At 39.8% G+C, this 20,562-nt stretch overlaps 1 protein-coding gene across 2 annotated transcripts in view; it reads right to left on the reverse strand.

Moving 5' to 3' along the window:
- CCDC50 (coiled-coil domain containing 50) overlaps positions 1-20,562 on the reverse strand; it is a 75,524-nt gene that overhangs the window by 22,853 nt on the left and 32,109 nt on the right. Inside the window, exons 2-6 of one of the 2 annotated variants that reach the window (XM_055126260.1) lie at positions 18,045-18,107; positions 17,237-17,363; positions 12,949-13,039; positions 5,743-5,860; positions 162-689 (exon numbers count right to left, since the gene is read on the reverse strand). In XM_055126260.1, coding sequence (XP_054982235.1) covers positions 162-689; positions 5,743-5,860; positions 12,949-13,039; positions 17,237-17,363; positions 18,045-18,107 — 927 coding nt within the window. The remainder of the gene's footprint in view (positions 1-161; positions 690-5,742; positions 5,861-12,948; positions 13,040-17,236; positions 17,364-18,044; positions 18,108-20,562) is intronic. The other variant, XM_055126259.1, reaches the window with a different exon arrangement.

The raw sequence follows: 20,562 nt of genomic DNA on the forward strand, positions 1-20,562 counted from the left end.
GAGAAAAATAAGTACCTTTTGGAATATTTGGCTCCAGGATTTATTTCCAAGCCATGGGCACAAACTGGTGAGAAAGAACAGGGTGCTTAAATGCTTATTCAATATACGCGTCTGGCTGTATCTAAGATACCAGTTCTTCCAACAAGACTGTCCTTTATTACCTGTGCCGGAAGGTCGGAGCCATTGTTCACCCTCTGAAAAGGGAGGAGTCCTGGGCCTGTGTTTCCTTTCTTTGTGCTCACCTTGCCCGCAGTTTCTCCCACACACAGCCTCCGTGCAAGGAAGCCCTACTTCCTGTGAGGACCTGGGCGAAAGATGGGCTTGGTGTCGGGACTGCTTCTCCCGATTCCAGATTCGAGGCCCCCTGTTCACTTCACAGTCATCAGACTCAGTGCTGAGAAGCACCTCCCCGTGGATCCTGGGAAGTGGCGGTCTCCGTGGCCGCTCCACATCAGGCCGTTTCCTTTCGTGGCGCTCAGTATCCGTTCTCGAATGTTCTCTGATTCTCCCCCTACTAGAGGACGACAGAGGTTTCTCTGCTGAGTAGTGCTCTTCTGGCACGTCCATGTTCTCCAGCCGATGTCTCGATCGCTCCTTCCTCAGTTTCCCAGTTTTTCCATCACTTTGGAGTCTACAAGACCTTGGGGATTCAGGCCCCAATTCCCTTGCCCTCCTTGACCGAGGCTGGTCTGAGTGGAGGTGAAAGGATGTGGAAAATAAAAATGCAGGTTAACTTAGTGAGAGTATAAACTCACTATACCGGGGATAAACAGGGCCCACGTTTAACATTTTTAAATGGAAACGGCCATTTTTCAATTTAACAAATTAAAGAAAATGGGACTGGCGTTTACTGGACTTGCACCATGGATATCTGAAGAGTTACTCTTTAAGAGTACACAGATAAGAAGGCAAACAACTAAAATATAACTGTGCAATAAATTTAAAAGAAGAGCTTGATCATGATTAGGGAAAGTTCATAGTAAATTAATATTTGCCAATAACAAAAACTACATCAAAAAATGTTAAATTCTATCTATAAAATTAATTTGAAACTAGAGGGGAAAATGGGGCTGCAAGGAATCTTATTAAAACCAAACCCTAAGCTTTGTAAATACGGCCTGAGACTTTCAAATATTTTCATTTGAAATGACAAACATCTATGTTAAAATGTTAAATTTGGAGAAATGACCCACTGCTTTAGTATTTCTCAATCTTCTACCCTTAGGTGGAGGAAATTTTTTTTTAGTGTTGTAGCAAATATTTCCTACCATATCCAGTGAGGAAGAGGATGAAGTAGAAGAAAAGTTTAAGTGAGTAAATGCCATTGTCAGATGACTTGTGTTCACAATTATTCTTGGCAGAAGAAAAAAATGAAAAAAAATGCCATAATGAAACACATTAATACGTTACATCCAAAATAAATTACAACATTTTATATGATGCACTTTTCACTAAAAATAGCAAGTACTAAATATATAAGCCCCCAAGTTTAACACTTGGGGGCCTTAAAATTAACACATAAATGGGTGCTTCTGTCAGAGCTCAATTAAGGGCAAACACACTGGCAAAACAAAGGACGTAAATTCATATGCAATTTGCAAGAAAACACTGATTTGAACCTTTTCTTATTTTTTTTTTATTTTTTATTTTTTTTTCTTTTTGGGTCACACCCGGCGATGCACAGGGGTTACTCCTGGCTCATGCACTCAGGAATTACCCCTGGCGGTGCTCAGGGGACCATATGGGATGCTGGGATCCGAACCCGGGTCGGCCGCGTGCAAGGCAAACGCCCTACCCGCTGTGCTATCGCTCCAGCCCCTTGAACCTTTTCTAAGAATGCATTTTGGAAGTAATAAAAGAAAAAATGTTAACACTTGAGAATATATTATATGTTCCCCGCGGGGAGTGGTGATTTGCTGCACTGCACACAAAAGATTTACCTACATTAATATGATACAGGGAAATCAAAGTCTACACACTCTCTAACTTGTAGCTTTTGTTGTTGTTGCTTTGGTATGCTGAACTAATAGTGCAACAGAAGCAGAGCAAAGCATGAGCTAAGTACATCACTGATACCGTAAGATTCCATCAAAATCTTCTATTTTTTCTCTTAAACTTCCCAGAAAAGAAAATCAAATTTCAGTCAAAATTTAAACATGTCTCTGAAGATGTCTGTAAACACATTTGTATTATTTATGGTTAACTCAATTTTTACAAAAAGAGCAAAAAGAACATTAAAATGTTATTTACTCTGTGCCAAAAAGAGACATAAAAATGTTTCCTACTCTTTTTGTTATCTACTCTTTGTTTTTTTAATCTACTCTTTTAGCCAAACTATTAAGTATAAGTTGATAACTGGGAAAAAAATTAAATTACTACTGTGAATTAATGTAATCTGTGAAACTGACTACCTAAATGACCGTACCAAAGAGAATGATTTACAGTGTCAATACCAATCTTCCATATGGGTGAAATCCACTGTTAAGTCCCAAAGGAAGGTTCTGTTTTTGACATGAACTTGTGAGGTTATGAGTGTTTTGTTGCAGTTTTGATTATTTAAAAAAGTTAGCTTGTATCAGTACATTTACTTCAGGGAATTAAAGTAATGCATTGTAAGAATAAGAACAGAAGCTGTCACTCATTAAATTATTAATTTAATGCCTATATATTTATATTGCTTTAAACCTGAAAAAGGGGGGAACCTAGGAAGGGGTATCAATAAATCCTGAAACATCCGATCCAGTTAAGGGTTGAGACTTGTATATTTCTTGTGGTCAGTCAGTTATTTGGCAAATATAATTAATTTCTTCATAGTCAATACACATAAACACATGTGCGTATATATGTGTGTGTATCCAGACACACGCACACATATATGCATACATTTTATTTGTGAGCTTCCATGTTTGTCTTTCAAAGTAAATTTTAGGTATATGAAATACTACATTATTCACATATAGCTTCATTTTATAAATAATAAATAATAGTGCTTTAGAGTTTATATCCTCATCAAAATTATTTGATCCTAATATTTATGAGAACCATGCATTTTTAATATCTCCTTTTTCAGATATAATACTTAGAGTGGTCATAGTAGCTAACTTTCTTAAAATTACAATTTAAGGAAGGGATGAAAATTGAACCAAAGTTATATGACTCCAAAGACCACAACTGGAAAAGTCACTAATAGGCCTGTAATACAGACAGGACAGTGGCTTTGAAAGAAAAACATGGATTCTTTAAAGAGTAAGGCAGATCCTTTCAGTAAATCTGAGGTATTTTGAATAATTAAAAAAAATTATAAAAATCTATAACATGATCATTTGAGGAAGATAATTTATTAAAGCTTAAGTAAAATCAGAGGTAAAAAGATCACTTTTGTAGTGCTACATGGTGATTCTTAATGAAAAGCAAAATCATTATTGCACATAAAAAGAGAAACAGAATTAAAATATACTCCTTATGTGTTGGGAAAGAATCACTGCAAAGAAAATAAGTGCTGCTTTGTAAGTAACAGTTGAACTGCAATAAGGTTCCAATGTAACTCAACTTGGTCTCACTCAAAAGGTTTCTATATGAGAACCACATTTCAGCAATATATAATCTCCCAACACATGACACTGAAGAAGAAATTCCAATTGTTCACATACACGGTCAGGAAAACACTATTCCAGTGTCCCCTAAACTTCCTCTCCAAACAATTATGTTTCTACACATTCACCTAAAAGCACTTTAAAAAATAGACTATTTTAGGTATTCCTAAAATAACTGATGTGGGGGGGGGTTGTTTTTGAGCCATACCCAGCTGTGCTCAGGGCTTACTCCTGGCTCTGCACTGATCCAAGGGATCACACTCCTAGTAGGTTCTGGGAATTGAACCCAGATCAGCCTCTCACAAGGCAAGCACCTTACTGACTATGTTATCGTTCCAACCCCAACCACTTCATTCTTAAGCATCTCCTATGTGGGAGATATGAATTTTGAGTGCTGATACCCTGGTCCACATGACAGGTTAACAGTCCCAATACAAGAAAATATAAGGCTTTAAAGAGGTAGTCTAAAGTTATAGTTCAATATAATTCATGACTCGTCTTTCTAATGCTTTCATACACTTGAAAGTCTTAAATGATGACTTCCATGTGTAGCTAACATGCCTCCTGGGCAGAATTAAAAATAAAAATAAATGAAAAACACCAGGCTCCATTTCTAACATTACTTAAAATTGAAGAGTAACTCTTGACTTTCTGGTCTCTAGAACAATAAAATAAAATCTTGAAAACAACACACTACATGATTTCATTTGAAAAACACAGAATAATGGAAAATGATTATCAAGAAAGAGCTAAACAGTTCTGTAAATGGAAGAAGAACCCTCCAGTAACAGTCAACCTACTTACTAATTACGCCAAAGATCTGAGCTCTACTGATTATGATAAACTCAGAGCAACAATGTGACTGGGCAAGACAGGACTCAATTGCATTAATCTCATCTACATATACACTTCAGTCTCATCAAAGACGAACACCTACCTACCTTGGTAGGTAATGAGATTACAGAGAAGCAAGTAATATTTAAGTAGCAAGATAACCTTTAAGAATCACTGACTTGAAAATATTTTCTGCAGAAATGGGAAATGTTTGGCCTGTGTCTAGGACCTGCAAAATCATGTGGTCCGGCCAAGGCACATGATGAGACAGACACCTAAACTTATCAGTTGCCTGTGACCTGTATATCTAAACTTTATGGTCCAATAATGATGCAAATATCCAAAATGGCCCAGGGCAGAAAAAGGTTTTCCTACTTCTGCTATAGGCCGCCTTTAGCTTTCACAGACCGATTATTCTATGATCTCCAAGCAAAACTTCAATAAATACTGACACTAGAAACTACAGGAAATAGCATGCCTATGGTATTTCAAAGAAAAAAAAGTAATGCTTACAAATACTCATTTCCCAACACACTTTCAAGATGACAAGTAACCACCACCACAATTGCCAACATGACACCATCACCATCATCACACTGCAAAAGCAGGCTGAGAGAAGCCCATCTTCGAAGAGAAATGCCTCTTCCTCAGAAATGTTTCTAATGGGATTTGAATAGCAAAGAAAGCATCAGAGCAAAAAAATGAGCAAAGAATCTTAAAATAGCATTTTGTCATTAGTAGGCTAAATCCATTGGTCAAGATATGAAAGCCAACATAAGAGTAAAAGCTTTGTTACTGATTGACAGTGCACCTGATGGACAGTGTACCTTCTTTTTTTTTTTTCCTTTTTTCCTTTTTGGGTCACACCTAGCGATGCACAGGGGTTCCTCCTGGCTCAGCACTCAGGAATTACTCCTGGTGGTGCTCAGGGGACCATATGGGATGTTGGGAATCGAATCCGGGTCGGCCGAGTGCAAGGCAAACGCCCTACCCGCTGTGCTATTGCTCCAGCCCCAGTGTACCTTCTTTTTTACTCATGCCACTTTGCCCTGATTTCCCTGAGAAAGTCCAGAGGCTTATCTGTCACTTCCCCACCAATTGAAGGTAGCATTCCAAATCACTCCAGTGCAAATTGAAAATGCATGTCCCCTCTTACAAACTCCACTCTCAAGCTCTACCAGCCATACAAATGGCTCTAGTGAATTCAGCAGGTTCAAAGAGAACTCCAACCCCAACTGGAATGGTCTCTGGGAGAAACTGCAATGGGCATCTTCTGGTTGACTCTAAGAGTAGGTCAGGATTTGGACTTTGTTACCTCCATCTTCATAATAGTAACTATCTCCGTAAGAAGTGACTCCAGAGGACTCTGGAAAGTGTTTCTTTCGTTTTTTCTCCTCCTGTAACTCCTTCTCTTGCAGTAGGCGAGCTATGTCCTGTAAATAAAAACATGGAATGCACATTAACAGAAGTCTGACCTGTGACCCTACAGAGCATTCATTCACTTTTCCCTGACCGTGGCAGTCTGGACTTTCTGGTACTAATCTTGCTATCCAAGTGCCACAGGTGGGGCACAGAAAATGTAGGACAGACTTTTCTTCTTTTTATTTAAATTTAAATCAACACTGAACCGGAGGGATAGCACAGTGGGTAGGCATTTGCCTTGCATGCGGCCCACCCAGGTTCGAGTCCTCCATGCCTCTTGGAGAGCCAGGCAAGCTACCGGGAGTATCCCACTCGCACGGCAGAGGTTGGCAAGCTACCTGTAGCATAGTCGATATGCCAAAAACAGTAACAACAAGTCTCACAATGGAGACGTTACTGGTGCCCGCTCAAGCAGATCAATGAGCGACAGACAGGACGACAGTGCTACAGTGCCAAGTCAACATCATTGAAGAACACTCAAACACAGAACTCCTAAAGCTGGTAATACAACAAAACCTGATAAATACACCTGGGCTCTTTTTTCCAAGACATTGATAAGGCTGGTTAGGAAAAATTTTATTTTCAACCTAATTTTAAAACTTAATATTTTTTTTCAACTTGAAGAACTACAGTCATAGCTGAATAAGAGAAAAGAATCTTTCTGTTGTTCCCTCTGCTTCATCTCCAGGAAAGTTCTATCAGTTTCTAAGCAAGGAATAACATTCTGTCTCTGTCCTGCCAGAGACTAACTGCCCCCTATAAAATCAAAGATATATACAAAAAACTACAATATACTTAAATAAATTTTATGTTAAATTTAACTTAAGCACAAAATTTTACCAATTCATTTGGAGAGAAATTACATTTCCTTATAAATACTCTGACCTCTTTTTTGAGGCACTTATTATTTAAGTGTATTGTAGTTTTGTGGTACTAGATTCCAACAGGCATAGTAGATAAAAGGGGGGGAATCAAGAAATATGCAAATGTTATAACAGTTATCCATCTAGGGAATAATCAATAGTCCAATTAGGATACTGGATGCAGAATATGTCTGAGAAAATTAAGGCTAGAGAGGCAATTGAGGCTAGACCATAAAGCATTCTTTGATTGACAGTATTAAAAAGCTGATGTCTAAAAGGAGATGAAGGGTTAGTAAAAGTTTGGGGCTGAAGAGTGTTTGAAAATGATTATTTTTATGGAAGCTCCATGAAAATAGCACATGATTTTAATCATGAACAGTTTTCTGGAGAAGTTGGGTGGCTCTCATCTTATTCTATTTTTTTTTAACAAATACTGCATGATATCATTTATATGTGGAATGTAAAAGAGCCAAGGCTGTAGAAACAGGGAGCAGAATGATGGTCGCCAGGGGCTGCTGGATAGTAAAAGGTAAAAATACGGGTCAAAGGACACAAACTGAATTTAGAAGGTAATCCTATTGCAAATATACATTTGAAATCTCTAATTTTAGCGAAAAGCTTTCAAAAATTGATTATCCTTGATGAAGCTTATCTACTTTATGAATACTGTTTGTCTTGTTATTCGTTTGTTGCATATCAATGCAATTGTCACTTCTCAAAGCACTGATTTGTGAGATAGATTTTTATAAATTAATAGTGAACTCTGTAATAGTCACAGAAGGAGACCACCCTCGTGTCACTTTATTCTTAACAGTCTTAGAAATATGGCAATATTCATTGGTGCCAATAATAACATCACAAGGGAATTTTTATTTTTGGGGCTTTTTGGGTCATTCCTGACAATACACAGGGGTTACTCCTGGCTCTGCACTCAGGAATTATTCCTGGTGGTGCTTGGGGGACCATATGGGATGCGGGGGATCGAACCCGGGTCGGCCACATGCAAGGCAAAAAGCCCTACCCGCTGTACTATCACTCCAGCCCCGTCACAAGGGATTTTTAAATACCTCTTGATAGTTATAACAAGGAATAAAAAATGTATTAATATTACTCATGATTTTTATTTTCATTTTATTATTTATTTTTTAATTAAATCATTCTGAGATAGAGCATTACAAAATTGTTGATGATTGAGTTTTAGTCATACAATGTTTTAACATCCATCCCTCCACCAGTGTAATTTCCCAGCGCTTGTGTCACCACTTTCCCTTCCACCCCTTCTGATATGATTTTTAAATATCATATTATTATAGTTTAGGAAGTTACAATGGTCTTAAAATTTATGATATTGATAAATTATGCCCACCACCACTACCACTGTCTTCATCTCTTCTAGTCTGTCATCGTCCTCTCTGCCCCTCCTCTGTTTACTAACTTGTGCTGGATGCCAATGTCAAGCGTCTGTCATTGTTCAATACTGTATGTGTCTTTATTCTGACTTTCTATATTCCACAGATGAGTAAGATAACCTGTACTTGTCCTTCTTCCTCAGACTTATTTCACTTACTATACCTTCCAATTCCATTCATATTGTAGCAAATGCATTTTAAATCTTTTCTTATAGCTGCATAATATTCCATTGTATATATATGTTTATGTGTTTGTGTGTATATGTGTGTATCTCATAACTTCTTCTTGATCCATTCACCTGTAGCTAAACAACTGGGATGCTTCCATATCCCAGTTATTAATATGCTACAAAGAACACGGGTGTGCATATATATCCTTTCAAATTAATCTTTTTTGTGTGTTTTCAGAGTTAGATGCCAAGAAGTGGAATCACTGGATTGTATGGGAGTACTATTCTTACATGCTTCAGAAATCTCCATCATATTTTTCATAAAGGTTGAAACAGATGACATTCCAACTAACAGTAAAAGATGGATGGCCAATAGCAACATAAAAGAGTGATCATCATCACTTACTATGGGGGAAAATACAAATCAAGCCCACAAAGAGATATTACTTCACACCAGTGAAAACGGCACGTATCAAAAAAATAGAAACCATCTGTGTTGGCAGGCATGTAGCTAAAGAGAAACTCTCACCCACTGCTGGTTGGAATGTTGCCTGGTATGACCGCTATGGAAAACAATATGGAGGTTTCTCAGAAAAGTCAGAACAGAGCTGCCAATAACACCCAGCAATTCCAAATCTTGCTATTTACCCCCAGAACACCAAAGCTTTCATTCAAAAACACATATGCACACCACTATGCATTGCAGCACTTAGCACAACAGCTAGGACAGGGAATCACCTTTTGCCCAACAAAAGATGAAACAGATGAGAGCAAAATGAAGGCACACACACACACACACACACACACAAATACTAGGTAGCTGCAAGGAATGATAAACTCACTCAGCCTGCTGTAACTTGGATGGAACTGGAGTCCAGATACAATATTAAATGAGGTGAGTCAAATGAAGGACAAACACCAGTTAATCTCACTTAGCTGTGGCATGTATAGAGTAATAATAGAAAGGAATGCCAAGTTCTTTAAGGGGGGATACCTAGATCACTCCTAGCCCCAGATTATAGAAGTGAGTAGAACAGGGAAGGGAAAAAGTGGTGAGGTTGGAGGGCTACAGAGTAAGAAGAGCTGGGTGGGAGACAAGAGGGCAGGATCAGGGCGCTGGGCACATCAGTGGGGTAGAGGTGTGGTGTATGTATATATCTACACTGTAAGCAGCAGACCCTAAACTACAACAGCCAAACTTAAGTCTATCAAGGAAGTACGTTGGGGGATGGGAGGGAACCTGGGGACACTAACAGACAGAAATAGACACTGGTGGTGGGATTGATGTTCCGAAATTATACATCTAAAACTCAACATGAAGGACTATAAAAACCATTATGCCTTAATAAAAAAAAAAATTTAAGGTATAAAAAAAGGCATTAAAATTAAAAATAAATTGCTTGTTCACTAGCCAAAAAAAGAAAAACAGTATGTATTACAGTAGATCAATTTTTAATGTAAACCGGTTGCTAAGTATATCACTGAATAGTTCGTATTATAAATGGTTTCAAATGATTGGATTTAGGCCACAGACTTTCATAAGTCAGCCATGTTTATGTTTACTTATCCAAAATTAAAAGGTTTCCCCTAAAATAGTTGTACATTCATGTATATTTGGAATTGGGTTTAAAGATGAAGTAGAGGAGAGAGATGGGAGGGAACGAGAGAGTGAGAGTGAGACAAAGATTGATTCATACACACATACTTAAAGAGTTTCCTTTAAAAATAGCTATGCTCAATCAACTGAACACATACACTTTTGCCTTTCAAAACAGTACTGACAGATGTGTATGCTGAGACCCAAAAAAATGATGCAAAAAAAATTAATACACTCTTGTCAATCACAAAAATCATTCAGTTCAGTATTTCCAAAGGCTACGGCCCTTCAATTAGGCACCTAGAGAGAAATACAACTACTGTCTTCAAGATATCAGGTAGAGTGACTTTAAAAGGAACAATAGGGATAAGGAGCTGGTAAGAGAAAGAAAAACAGAGAAGTAGGGAGGCACAGGAAGGAGGAAAGAAGAGGCTCCAACACCTAAGAACACAAAACAACTTTTCCCTTCCTTTGTTTTTCAACTTTTCCACATCTGTAGCCCTGCAAGGGAATGCTCCTCTCCTAACATCTGTGATCTGTTATGAAAAACAATAAAATTATACCATAACAAAGAAGAAATGCTAATTTTTATAAATACAAAGCAGCATAAATACTTCTCATGCATTTTGTTCAAAAAATTCTCTCCTAAGAGAACAGGGGGTTCGAATCTCTATCTAATTTTTTTGTGTTTTTTTTTTTTTTGGAGGGAGTTATAAATGACCCAAGGGGCAGTGACTCCCAGAATCTTGTATAGATCTGGGAGAAATCCAGAGAGGAATTTTCCAGCGTCCTGATGTTGAGTAAGAATTTACTAAGATTCCACAAGGAGCTAGAAAATCAAGGAAAGTGGGGAATTAGGACAATTCAGGGGTAACAGAATGGTGTTTTTTTGTTGTTGTTGTTTTTTTTTAAGAGCTGGCTAGAAGAAACAAGTGAAACTGGTTCTACCACAGTCTCCTCTGAGGCAGCAGGACAAAAATAAACAAATAAGCAAGCATTATCAACATCTGCTAATGATAAATTTTATTCAATGCAGATCTCGTTTATTTAGTATTCAAGAATCATCTCATCCACTGGGACTTACATTTTTCTAGTCTCAGAGAACTTGGCAATACAATAGCATTCTTATCTAAAGTAAAGACTTCAAAGTCTGAACCAGGATTTTAAAGGATATTTTCACTGGATGTGCACAATTCCATGTCCCAGCCACTCCCCAGGGTGCTAGGGTAAGGGAGTAGAAGACCCATAAAGGCAAACAAGCCCTAGGAGTTACCTCAAGTAGCACCATTTTGGGACATACTTAAGCTCGTCTCTACCCTTTCAAATTTATCAAGTGTTTCTCTAAACAAGAAATTAGACTAGCCAGTCAATCTACCATAAGGGCAGAATGGCTGGAACACCTGGTAGGAAAGCAAAAAAGGACAGAGTATTAGCAATATATAGAGCAAAGGCTTAAAAGCATGCTCTATCACAAGAGTCCTTTAGGGTATAATACATAATTATCCTGATTTGCCCAATTTTGAACCTAAAGTTCTATGTGATTAGGGTGGTAAAAGTTCAAGGTGAAAAGCCAGGATCTAATGGTGGGCCTGTTAACTCCAGTCTATGTGCTTTTAGACTGTGTCACAGTATATCCAAGCTGGATGCAGTCGAGAGGCCTGATTTCTATGTTTTATGGCCAATTATCATAACTTGAAACCATTCACTTCTCTAACACCTAATTTCTTCATCTGCAAAACTGCTTAGTTAACATAGTTATTGCCATAGATTATTTGCTGTGATTGCAATTTAGATTCTATATGCTTAAAAATAGTGTTTTGGTTTTTCTTTCTATTCCATTTTTCCTTGAAAGGGGGTTGGAAAAAAAAAAAAGGTCACAGGACACCAGCAGCATTTATAAGGAGCCAACTTCATTACTCTGTTATTTTTAAAATAGAAGCTTTCCTGTCTGCAAAATATAAGCCCTTCTTTCAAGTCCCCATTTCGTCCCCAAAGCAAGGTCCTGACCAACGAGAGGCAATGCATCCTGCAGTGAGAAGGGCCCCTGTGCTGGTAACAGGAAGGATCAAAAATAACCTCCAATCATTACTTGCAGCTCTAAGCATCATATAACCATGGGATTTGGGTTTTTCTTTGGGGGGGCCACATCTGGCGATACATATATACACATTTATACTTTGTATTGATATATATGCTGACACAAGTGTACAGACACACACAGAGAATCAGACCAGTTCTCTACAGCAGCAAGTCATAGGAAAATAGAAATATTAAGAAAAGGTGTTAATATTTTATATTAGTTAACACTGTGAGAGAAATAATCTCACAATGATTTCTTCCTAACTCCTTTTCCGGCTGCACTCAGGCTACACTGCCTAAAGTTACACAAATAACTCATATACAGACACCATGAGTTGAAGAGTAGCCCCTTGAAATTTATTTCTAACAGAACTACAAAATAAAAGCTTATTTTGGAAAGGGCTTTTGCACATGGAATTAATTATGAAGCAATGTTTTTACTGAATTAAGGTGGGTTCTTATTCTTATAAGATAAAGCAGAAAACACAAAGATATAGGAAACAGGGATACTTGATAGTAAGAGTGAAGAGATGCAGTTACATGCCAAGAAATGTCAACAACTATCAGTAGGCACCAGGAGCTAGACAAAGGCAACCAAGGATCTTTACTAATTGGCAGAGTGGCTCTGCCAACATCCTGAGTTCAGATTTAATCTCTAGAACTGTCATGAATTTCTATTGTTTTAAGCTGCCCAATTTGTGGTCATCTGTTCTAGTACTCCGAGGAAACTAATTCCCTTCGTCTGTCAAATCATCCAGCATCGTATTTAAGGCTGATTAGCTGTATAAACAAGAACATGTTTATGGATTAGGAACAATAAACAGTCTATATGGAAGACAATACTTAGACCACGCACACCCGTAGGAGAAGCTTCTTTTGCCAACCCACCAACCTACAAAGAGCCCAAGTCCACAGGAGTAACTGCCCCCGAGCTGAGTGATGCTTCCTCCACGGGGTGAAAGGGCATTACATAAACGGTACCTCATCCTTTTTCTCCTGAATGCGCCGTCTCTCTGCCTCAATCGTCAGCTTCTCCTGGATTTCTTGGGCAATTTCACAATCTTGTTGCTCACTAAAAAAAGAATCAAAATTGGAAAGTAACACAGTAAGGAAAATACAAAATGTTTTTCCCTAAAACTGACACATTTTCTAAACATTCCCTGTGAGCCAGTCCATATTTTTATCTGAGTCCTCATAATAATATACAAGGAGGTTGACAGTGCCTTATTTCATACACTAAAAGGAGAAAGAGACACAGAGCAGTAAGATTATTTCCTAAGATTACAAAGAAAATGAGTGGCAAAAGCAAAATCTAATCCCAAAATACCACAAATTGAAAGCTCTACGCTTTTCTTACTCTATCACCTCGCCCTGCTGGAACCACTTTACAGAGACAGGCAGGCGTGTCTTCTCAAGGTTGTGTAAAGGAGATACAGTCTATCAGATTCATGACCACAAATGAATGTCCCTGTTTTTATCTATACAAGTATATATAGAATGTATACAGAAAAAAGTGTGGCATAAACTCACGAAAATGCTGGCCAACGAAAGATGGTGATAACATTGCAAAATGATGGAATCTTATTTTTATGAATAAGAATCTTATTTTTATGAAAATTATTCTTGTGAATCTTACACAAGATGCATATTATTTTCAGTTTCAATAAGGTTTTTTAAATGGATTTAAAAGGGGAAGTGGGGGCTGGAGCGATAGCAGAGCGGGTTGGGCATTTGCCTCGAATGCGGCCGATGTGGGTTCGAATCCCAGCATCCCATAGGTTACCCTGAGCACTGCGAGGAGTAATTCCTGAGTGTAGAACCAGGAGTAACCCCTGTGCATCGCCGAGTGTGACCCAAAAAGCAAAAATAAATAAATAAAATAAAATAAAAGGGGAAGTGGGTGGAGAGATAGCACGAGGGGCTACGGTGCTTGCCTTGTCCGGGGCTCAATTTCCAGTGCCCCAGGATCCCTTGAGAAATGCTGGGACGGACTCCAGAGAACAGAGCTAGGAGCAGGCCTGACCATCATCCCCCCAGTAAAAAAATAACATACACAGGGGAAGAACCAATCTAAGTCTTATCTTTTGTTCCCAGTATAAATATCTTTGGCAGACCCCGGTTCTAAAAATCATAAAACCCAAATACTAAACTGCTACCGTTACCACAGCTTTGGATTCAGCATTCAGGCACTGGGCGAAGTTAAACATCTGCTATGATTCAGGCACTCTGCCCAACAGAGGATACAGAAATGATTAAATTTCCGTTCTGTGCTCAGATGCTCACAATACTTATTTTTAAATCCTCCACCCCTCCCTCACAATACATTTGCTGTGAGAAACTGACCCTTCAACATATTATCCCTACAAGATCAGTTCCAGTCCAACCTGATCGCTCAGGGATGGAGAGCAAATACGCCTTGAGCCGCTCACGAGCTTTCTGATATGGGGTTCCAGAAACAGCCAACGGAAGTTTACAATTTTAGAATGCACCCGCCTGAGCAATAGTACTGAGTGCAGGGTGCTTCCCTTGTACAAAGCCAACCCGTGTTTGATCCCCAGTACCCATAGGGTCCCCTGAACCTGCCAGCAGTGATCCCTGAGCACAGAGCCAGGAGTCAGCTCTGAGCACCAAACAAATCCACAAACAAAAAAGCCAGAAGCCAGAGTGATCTGAGAGCTTTGAGGGCATTTGCCTTGCAATGTGGCGGATCCGGGTTCAGTCCCTGGCACCCCAAATGGCCCCAGAGCCAATGTAGGAGTGACTTCTGACACTGGTGATGAGGTTAAGGTTGGCAAAATTGTACACATGAAATTTGATCATGGCTGACTGTAAAGTTGGGTGCTATGACTAACTTTGTAAACTACAGCACTCAATTAACAGATATTTTTAAAAAAATTTAGAATGCACTACCAGAGCAGAGCCTGCCTTTATACAGTGGCATACAGATCATGGATTTGCTTATAAATAAAAAAAAAAAAAATCAAGTGAAGCTCAAGCTGAGCTTAACCAGACTTAAACGTATTTCCAAAAGGACTGGTTTGGAGTCGGTGAGCTAAGCACAAGCCCTACATGCGGCTGGTACTAGCTGGATCCCCAGTACCCAAAGGTCCCCCCAGCAAAGCCATGTAGAGCTCTACAACCTCTGAGAAGCACCCAGGTGACCAGCTGCACCCCAAATTGAGCTACTGGTCTGCTGGATCCAGAATCACCAGAAGGGCCACAGGCCTTTTAAGTACCTCTTGGGGGGAAAAAATAATCATAAGAATCAGTTCTAATAACTGAGATAATTATATATTATATAACTGAGGAAGCACACGTGGCATGCTTAACCTGGGCAGAGGCCCCAGGATTCATATGGAGTGAAAGGTTCATTCAAATCTGAATTATTTCAACCCACCAGTGATATTCAGTGAACAAACCTTCCTGCATGTCAAAACGAAAAAAATCCCTGATTTAATTATTTCATCCAGGGAAATCCCCAAAAAATGAAGATCTAGGCAAAAACAGTATGATACTTGGCTTTTCACTCATTAAGGACTTAGAATCCACTACTTTGCTGACCTTGATATGTATTCTGCTGGGTTCTACCTTAATAATCCCTGCATGATTCATGAAGCGACCATTATCCTAATCCGGCTCTTGGCTGATACCCTGTAGGAGGAGGGTGTCTTCTGAGTGGTGTTCTGGGGGACCAGGTGACATTCCCGGTGAAACTAGCCCAGACGGTACAATGCTGAAGGCCAGTTTAGGAAGACATGCTGTGTCAGGACCAACAACTTGGGTCCTCGTGAGTGCAAGGCATGTGACCCGCAGCCCTGAGCTATCCTCAGCCCTCCCTAGCCCTCAGAACTGGCCTTCAACACAGAGCACTGCATATCGGAAAAGACAATCATTTAAAATGGGAATGTTTTGGAACGTTTTGGTTTCATCTCTGACTCTAGGCTTCCATACCTCTCCTGTCTCCACCTTTCAATCAGGCCTCAGCGTCCACTTCCTCTCTACCTCTCTGACTCGGTATCCTCAACTCAAGTCAAATATTGTCTTAGATTGACTACTGCTCAGTCTTGCCCTCTCTGATCTTTAAACTTATCTACCCCCAACAGTAGAACCAAAATAAATAAATAAATAAATAAACCACTTTGGTGGTTCTCTTAATTGCTTCTTACATAAAATATGTACAGACTGATATTCCTCCATATGTGACTTTCATATATGGCATTTGACTATCTCTCTGTCTCTCGTCTTTGTCCCTGCTACTGAATGTCTTCACTTCAGCAACATAGAAGGCATCTTAAAGTTCCACGCCAGGCCCGTTCACTGCATTTAATATTACTGCCTCTCACAGGAACAGAGAACTTCCCCTAATTATCACTGCAAACACCACAGTAACCATCCAGGTTCAAACTAATGCATCACTGGGGTTTGAACTGACTTCTCAGCAAGAAATTCACTGTTCATTTCTACGAGCCTTGTGTGTTGTCTCGAGATACACAGGCTCAGACTAATTTTCTGAGGCCCTTAGGAGCAATTACTGTTTCAGCCACACCTGTGAGTGGTCCCCAAGCCTCTCGCACAGTGTCTCCATCCCACGTCTCCCTTTACCCCTTCCTCTTCAAAATGGGACTCCATGGTGAGTCACCATTATCAGAGTTTTCAGTAAACGAAATACTCTCAAAGAAATATTGTGTGAAGCTATAACACTTGGAAGAGTAAAATGACACTGTTCTGACAGAGATCTGAGAGATGGGTCTTTCATTTACGTAACTATGATAGGAGGAAACTGACAAGAACTTTTGCCAGACACGGAATTTAAAATAATTTTTTTTTTTTGAAAAAAGAGAAGCTTTCAATTCAGAGCTCTGGTAAAGATCTGACCTCTATTAAAAAGCAAGAGTCTCAAGCAAAACACAAAACACCAGCAAACACTGTGAGGAAACAGAAGAGCCTGAAACAACCCATTAAACTCTGATATCCACTATTTAAGCAGCTCCCCGCAAATAACCCAGGAGAAATACAGAACAGTTATTTCCCCCACGTCACACCAAAGGAAAACAGAGTCCTACGGTGCAATGTCACACAGCTAATGGTGTTACATTGGAATTCACCTGCCCCCTAACCTAAGGAAGTGTCCCAAAAACCATAGAGTTTGTAACGGGCAGTACATGGAGTCGCAGGGACAGAAGGACAGTGTCCCTGCCCTCTGCCCTGGGCACTAGCTCCACAGAGAAGGCCGGGCCGGGTACGAGGTCTCCCAGCCCCACATCCTCACAGGTCTCTGTAGCGCTTCTGGAGCTGCGCCTGCGCCTTCAGGTCTTCCTCTTGGAGCTGCTTAGCCACCTGGAGGTCGTGCTGGACCAGACGGCTCCTCTGAATGTTCGATGCCAAATGATGCTCAACTGCAACAGAAGGAGTGAACAGAGACGTTACAGATGCCTTGGCTCAGTAATAACCACCCCCGAAGAAACTTCAGAGCGTTTAAGTGAGAAAGAGCTCCACGTCACCATTTCATGTTCTGCTCTTGGTAATGCTGAGTAACAGGCAGCGCGGGAAATGTTCCACCCACTTTGAGTAACAAATGGTTCAGAAAAGGCAAGTGATCTGCCTTTGATCACGGGGCAAACGGTGGTGGTGTCACGCCTTCGGCCCACATAATTCTAGACCCAAGGTCAATGCTGCCTCTGCTCCACAAGTTGCCACTTTATTTACCAACTACACTATGAGTTAATGATTCATGTACTACATCCACAGATAGGTATCTTTTCTGAATTGTTTGGGGGCCACACCCAGTGGTGCTCTGGGGTTACTCCTGGCTCTGTCCCCTCCAGGCAGATGTCTAACCAGTGCCTCCTTTCATTAGCACTAAAGCAAGGAAGAAGGCTTGAGCCCCACCTTCCCTCCAATATCCCAGCCGTTTTCTAAGTGCAGCTCTTCAAATGACGTCAATCCTCATTCTTCACTCAGCGTCCTTTGCTTGGACAGATCCCTCTGAGGGATGGCGTAAGTGGGACCTGATGACTAGGAATCAGCCTCCAGCTAAGAAAAGCCACCTAAGGCGTGGGGCTGAGGGCATTACTCACTCTCTTGCTCCTGCAGGCTGTGTGCGAGGGTGTGGTCCTCCAGGACAGCAAAATCTCGGCACACTGCAGAGGGCGAGAGAGAAGAAAGACAGGAAGGCTTACAGGAGTCACAGCTCAACACAGAAAGGAAACTTCAAAAATCAATGGTATTATCTCAAGATCATCAACTCGACATCCCTCACATATACAAAACAGCAACAAGTTCGTAGGAAGTTGTGACTCACAGAAATCCCTAATATACCTCCTCAGTGTCCAACACGGTATTACAAATAATGGTCAACTCCAGTCTGGAGTTTAGGATACAAACAACAGAATCAGAACCAGCAATCAGGAATTTCACAGGAAGTACTGTTGAAATAATAATAATAATAATAATAATAATAATAATAATAATAAAGACATGACTAATTTACATCTCACAACTGAGGAAGTGAGTTAATGGTGAAAGGAATTAAAATAAATCCAATTTATGCCTTAGCCTTCGAGAGCTCAGTGAATCCCAGAAATTTGCATCTACCCTGATGTCCTTATATTGCAGATACTCAAAGAAATGCTATATTCTTTACTGAGTTCATAGCCTCTTGCATAAATTAGAATGGGTTCTCTAGGTGTCTCTAAACGTCCAAAAAGAGCTACATAAAGAAAACTGGCAACCAGAAGAAAAAGAGAACCCTGAAGGATGCCAGGACTTTGCCCCCAAGTTGACTTGCCTCTGGATATCTCAGCAGAGCATTCGCTGGCTTATTCTCTTGCATCTGGAGCAAGATGCAAATAGAAAAAGATGACATCTCGGGGTCTAGTCTAACCAATTCCAACTGACATTGCTCCTTCTTAAAACACATACACAAATTATACACAAAGGATGACTGTCACCAAAAGTGCTCTAAATTCTCATCCAGCACTCAATGTTCTTATAGCTTCCTCCATCAGATTTAAGCATTTTCCCAAAGTTAGGACTGCTGTCTAAGTCTCATTTAAACTCTAATATCTAGGCATCTCTACCTCTTTGAGTGGAAGGTCAGCTAGAAGAACCCCACTTCATCCTTCAACTAGAGGAAGTAGTTCCTTCCCCTTTCAGTTACAAACTCTTCAGAACAAAGACCAGGTGGGACTTATCTCTGCAACTTCCATAGAATATGTATTGGATGTGGTGGCATATGTTAAGACTTCAGGAAATGGAATGGAGGGTCTCATGCTGAGTGAAATGAGTCAGATGGAGAGGAACAGATGGAGAACGAGACTATACTCATGTGGGATATATTTTTTTAAAAATCCGAAAAAACACATAGTATGAGACTAATATCCAAGGCCCAGGAAAAGAGGGGTCAGGAGAACTGGTCAATGGTTGGAAATTACCGCAAGTGTGTGTGTAGGCAGGATGGGGATTGGGGGGGTGGGGAGTGCAGGGTGGGGGGGCAGAGGTAGTTAAGATAGAGCAGAGTACAAAATGACAACAATAGTAGGAAATGATCACTCTGGACAAGAACTGAGTGTTGAAAACAAGTAAATGGATATACATGATAACCTTACAGTACCTGTATTGCAAACCATAATGCCCAAATGAGAGAGCGAGAGCAAGAGTGAGAGTAAGAGCAAGAATGAGAGAGAGGAGGGGGGGGAGGAAGAAGGGAGGGAGGAGAGAGGTAGAGGTAGACTGGGCTGGGATGGGGGAAACTGGGAATTGGGGATGGGTGGGAGGGAAACTGGGGACACTGGTGCTGGGAAATTACACTGGTGGCAGGATGGGTGTTGGAACACTGTATGACTGAAACCCAATCATGAACAGCTTTGTAATGCTGTATCTCAGTGATTCAATAAAAAAACATTAATTTTTAAAAGACCAGGAAATGCTCATTAACATAAAAATGAATAAAAACTGGTCAACGGGTGAAAACAGCAAGTTTCACACAAAAAAATAACCAAAATGCTGTGAAGGTTAGAGCACTACCGTTATTATTAGTATCAGAGGCTTGTAGAATTATTCAAATATTATTTAAATGAAAACCAGAAATCTCCTAGCCCCAGTGTTTCTTTTAAAGTCCAGATCTTGCATATAAAGCAAAGCAGTTTACATTAAGTCCAGCAAATTTTAGAAACAGAAAGCAAAAATTATATATATACACATATATATGCCTCATATGTCTATTTACATAAAGATAATTTAAAGAGAACCACCAAACACCTATTTTACTTGGAGAGGCAGATGATTTCCATTCATCTGTGAAATCCCCTAAATAAACAAATGGTATTGTCAGCACCTAGTAAACATTTTTAATCAACAAACATCTGCTAAAAATTGCTATTTTAAGTACATTTTTTCCAAATCACCAAGGATGCGGAGATGATCAAAAGGTATATAAACACAATCTGACAAATGTTAACGAAACCCTATAGAAAATTTTTCTCCAAAACACATAATGGAGTTCAGTTTAGTTTAAAGGGAGTTATAGAAATGGGGTGATTTGGGCAAACATGCCAGGAAATTTGAAGTGAGTAACATACAAAACAATTCTTATGG

The sequence above is a fragment of the Sorex araneus genome, chromosome 2 (assembly GCF_027595985.1).
Source record: "Sorex araneus isolate mSorAra2 chromosome 2, mSorAra2.pri, whole genome shotgun sequence".
NCBI classification, from domain to species: domain Eukaryota; kingdom Metazoa; phylum Chordata; class Mammalia; order Eulipotyphla; family Soricidae; genus Sorex; species Sorex araneus.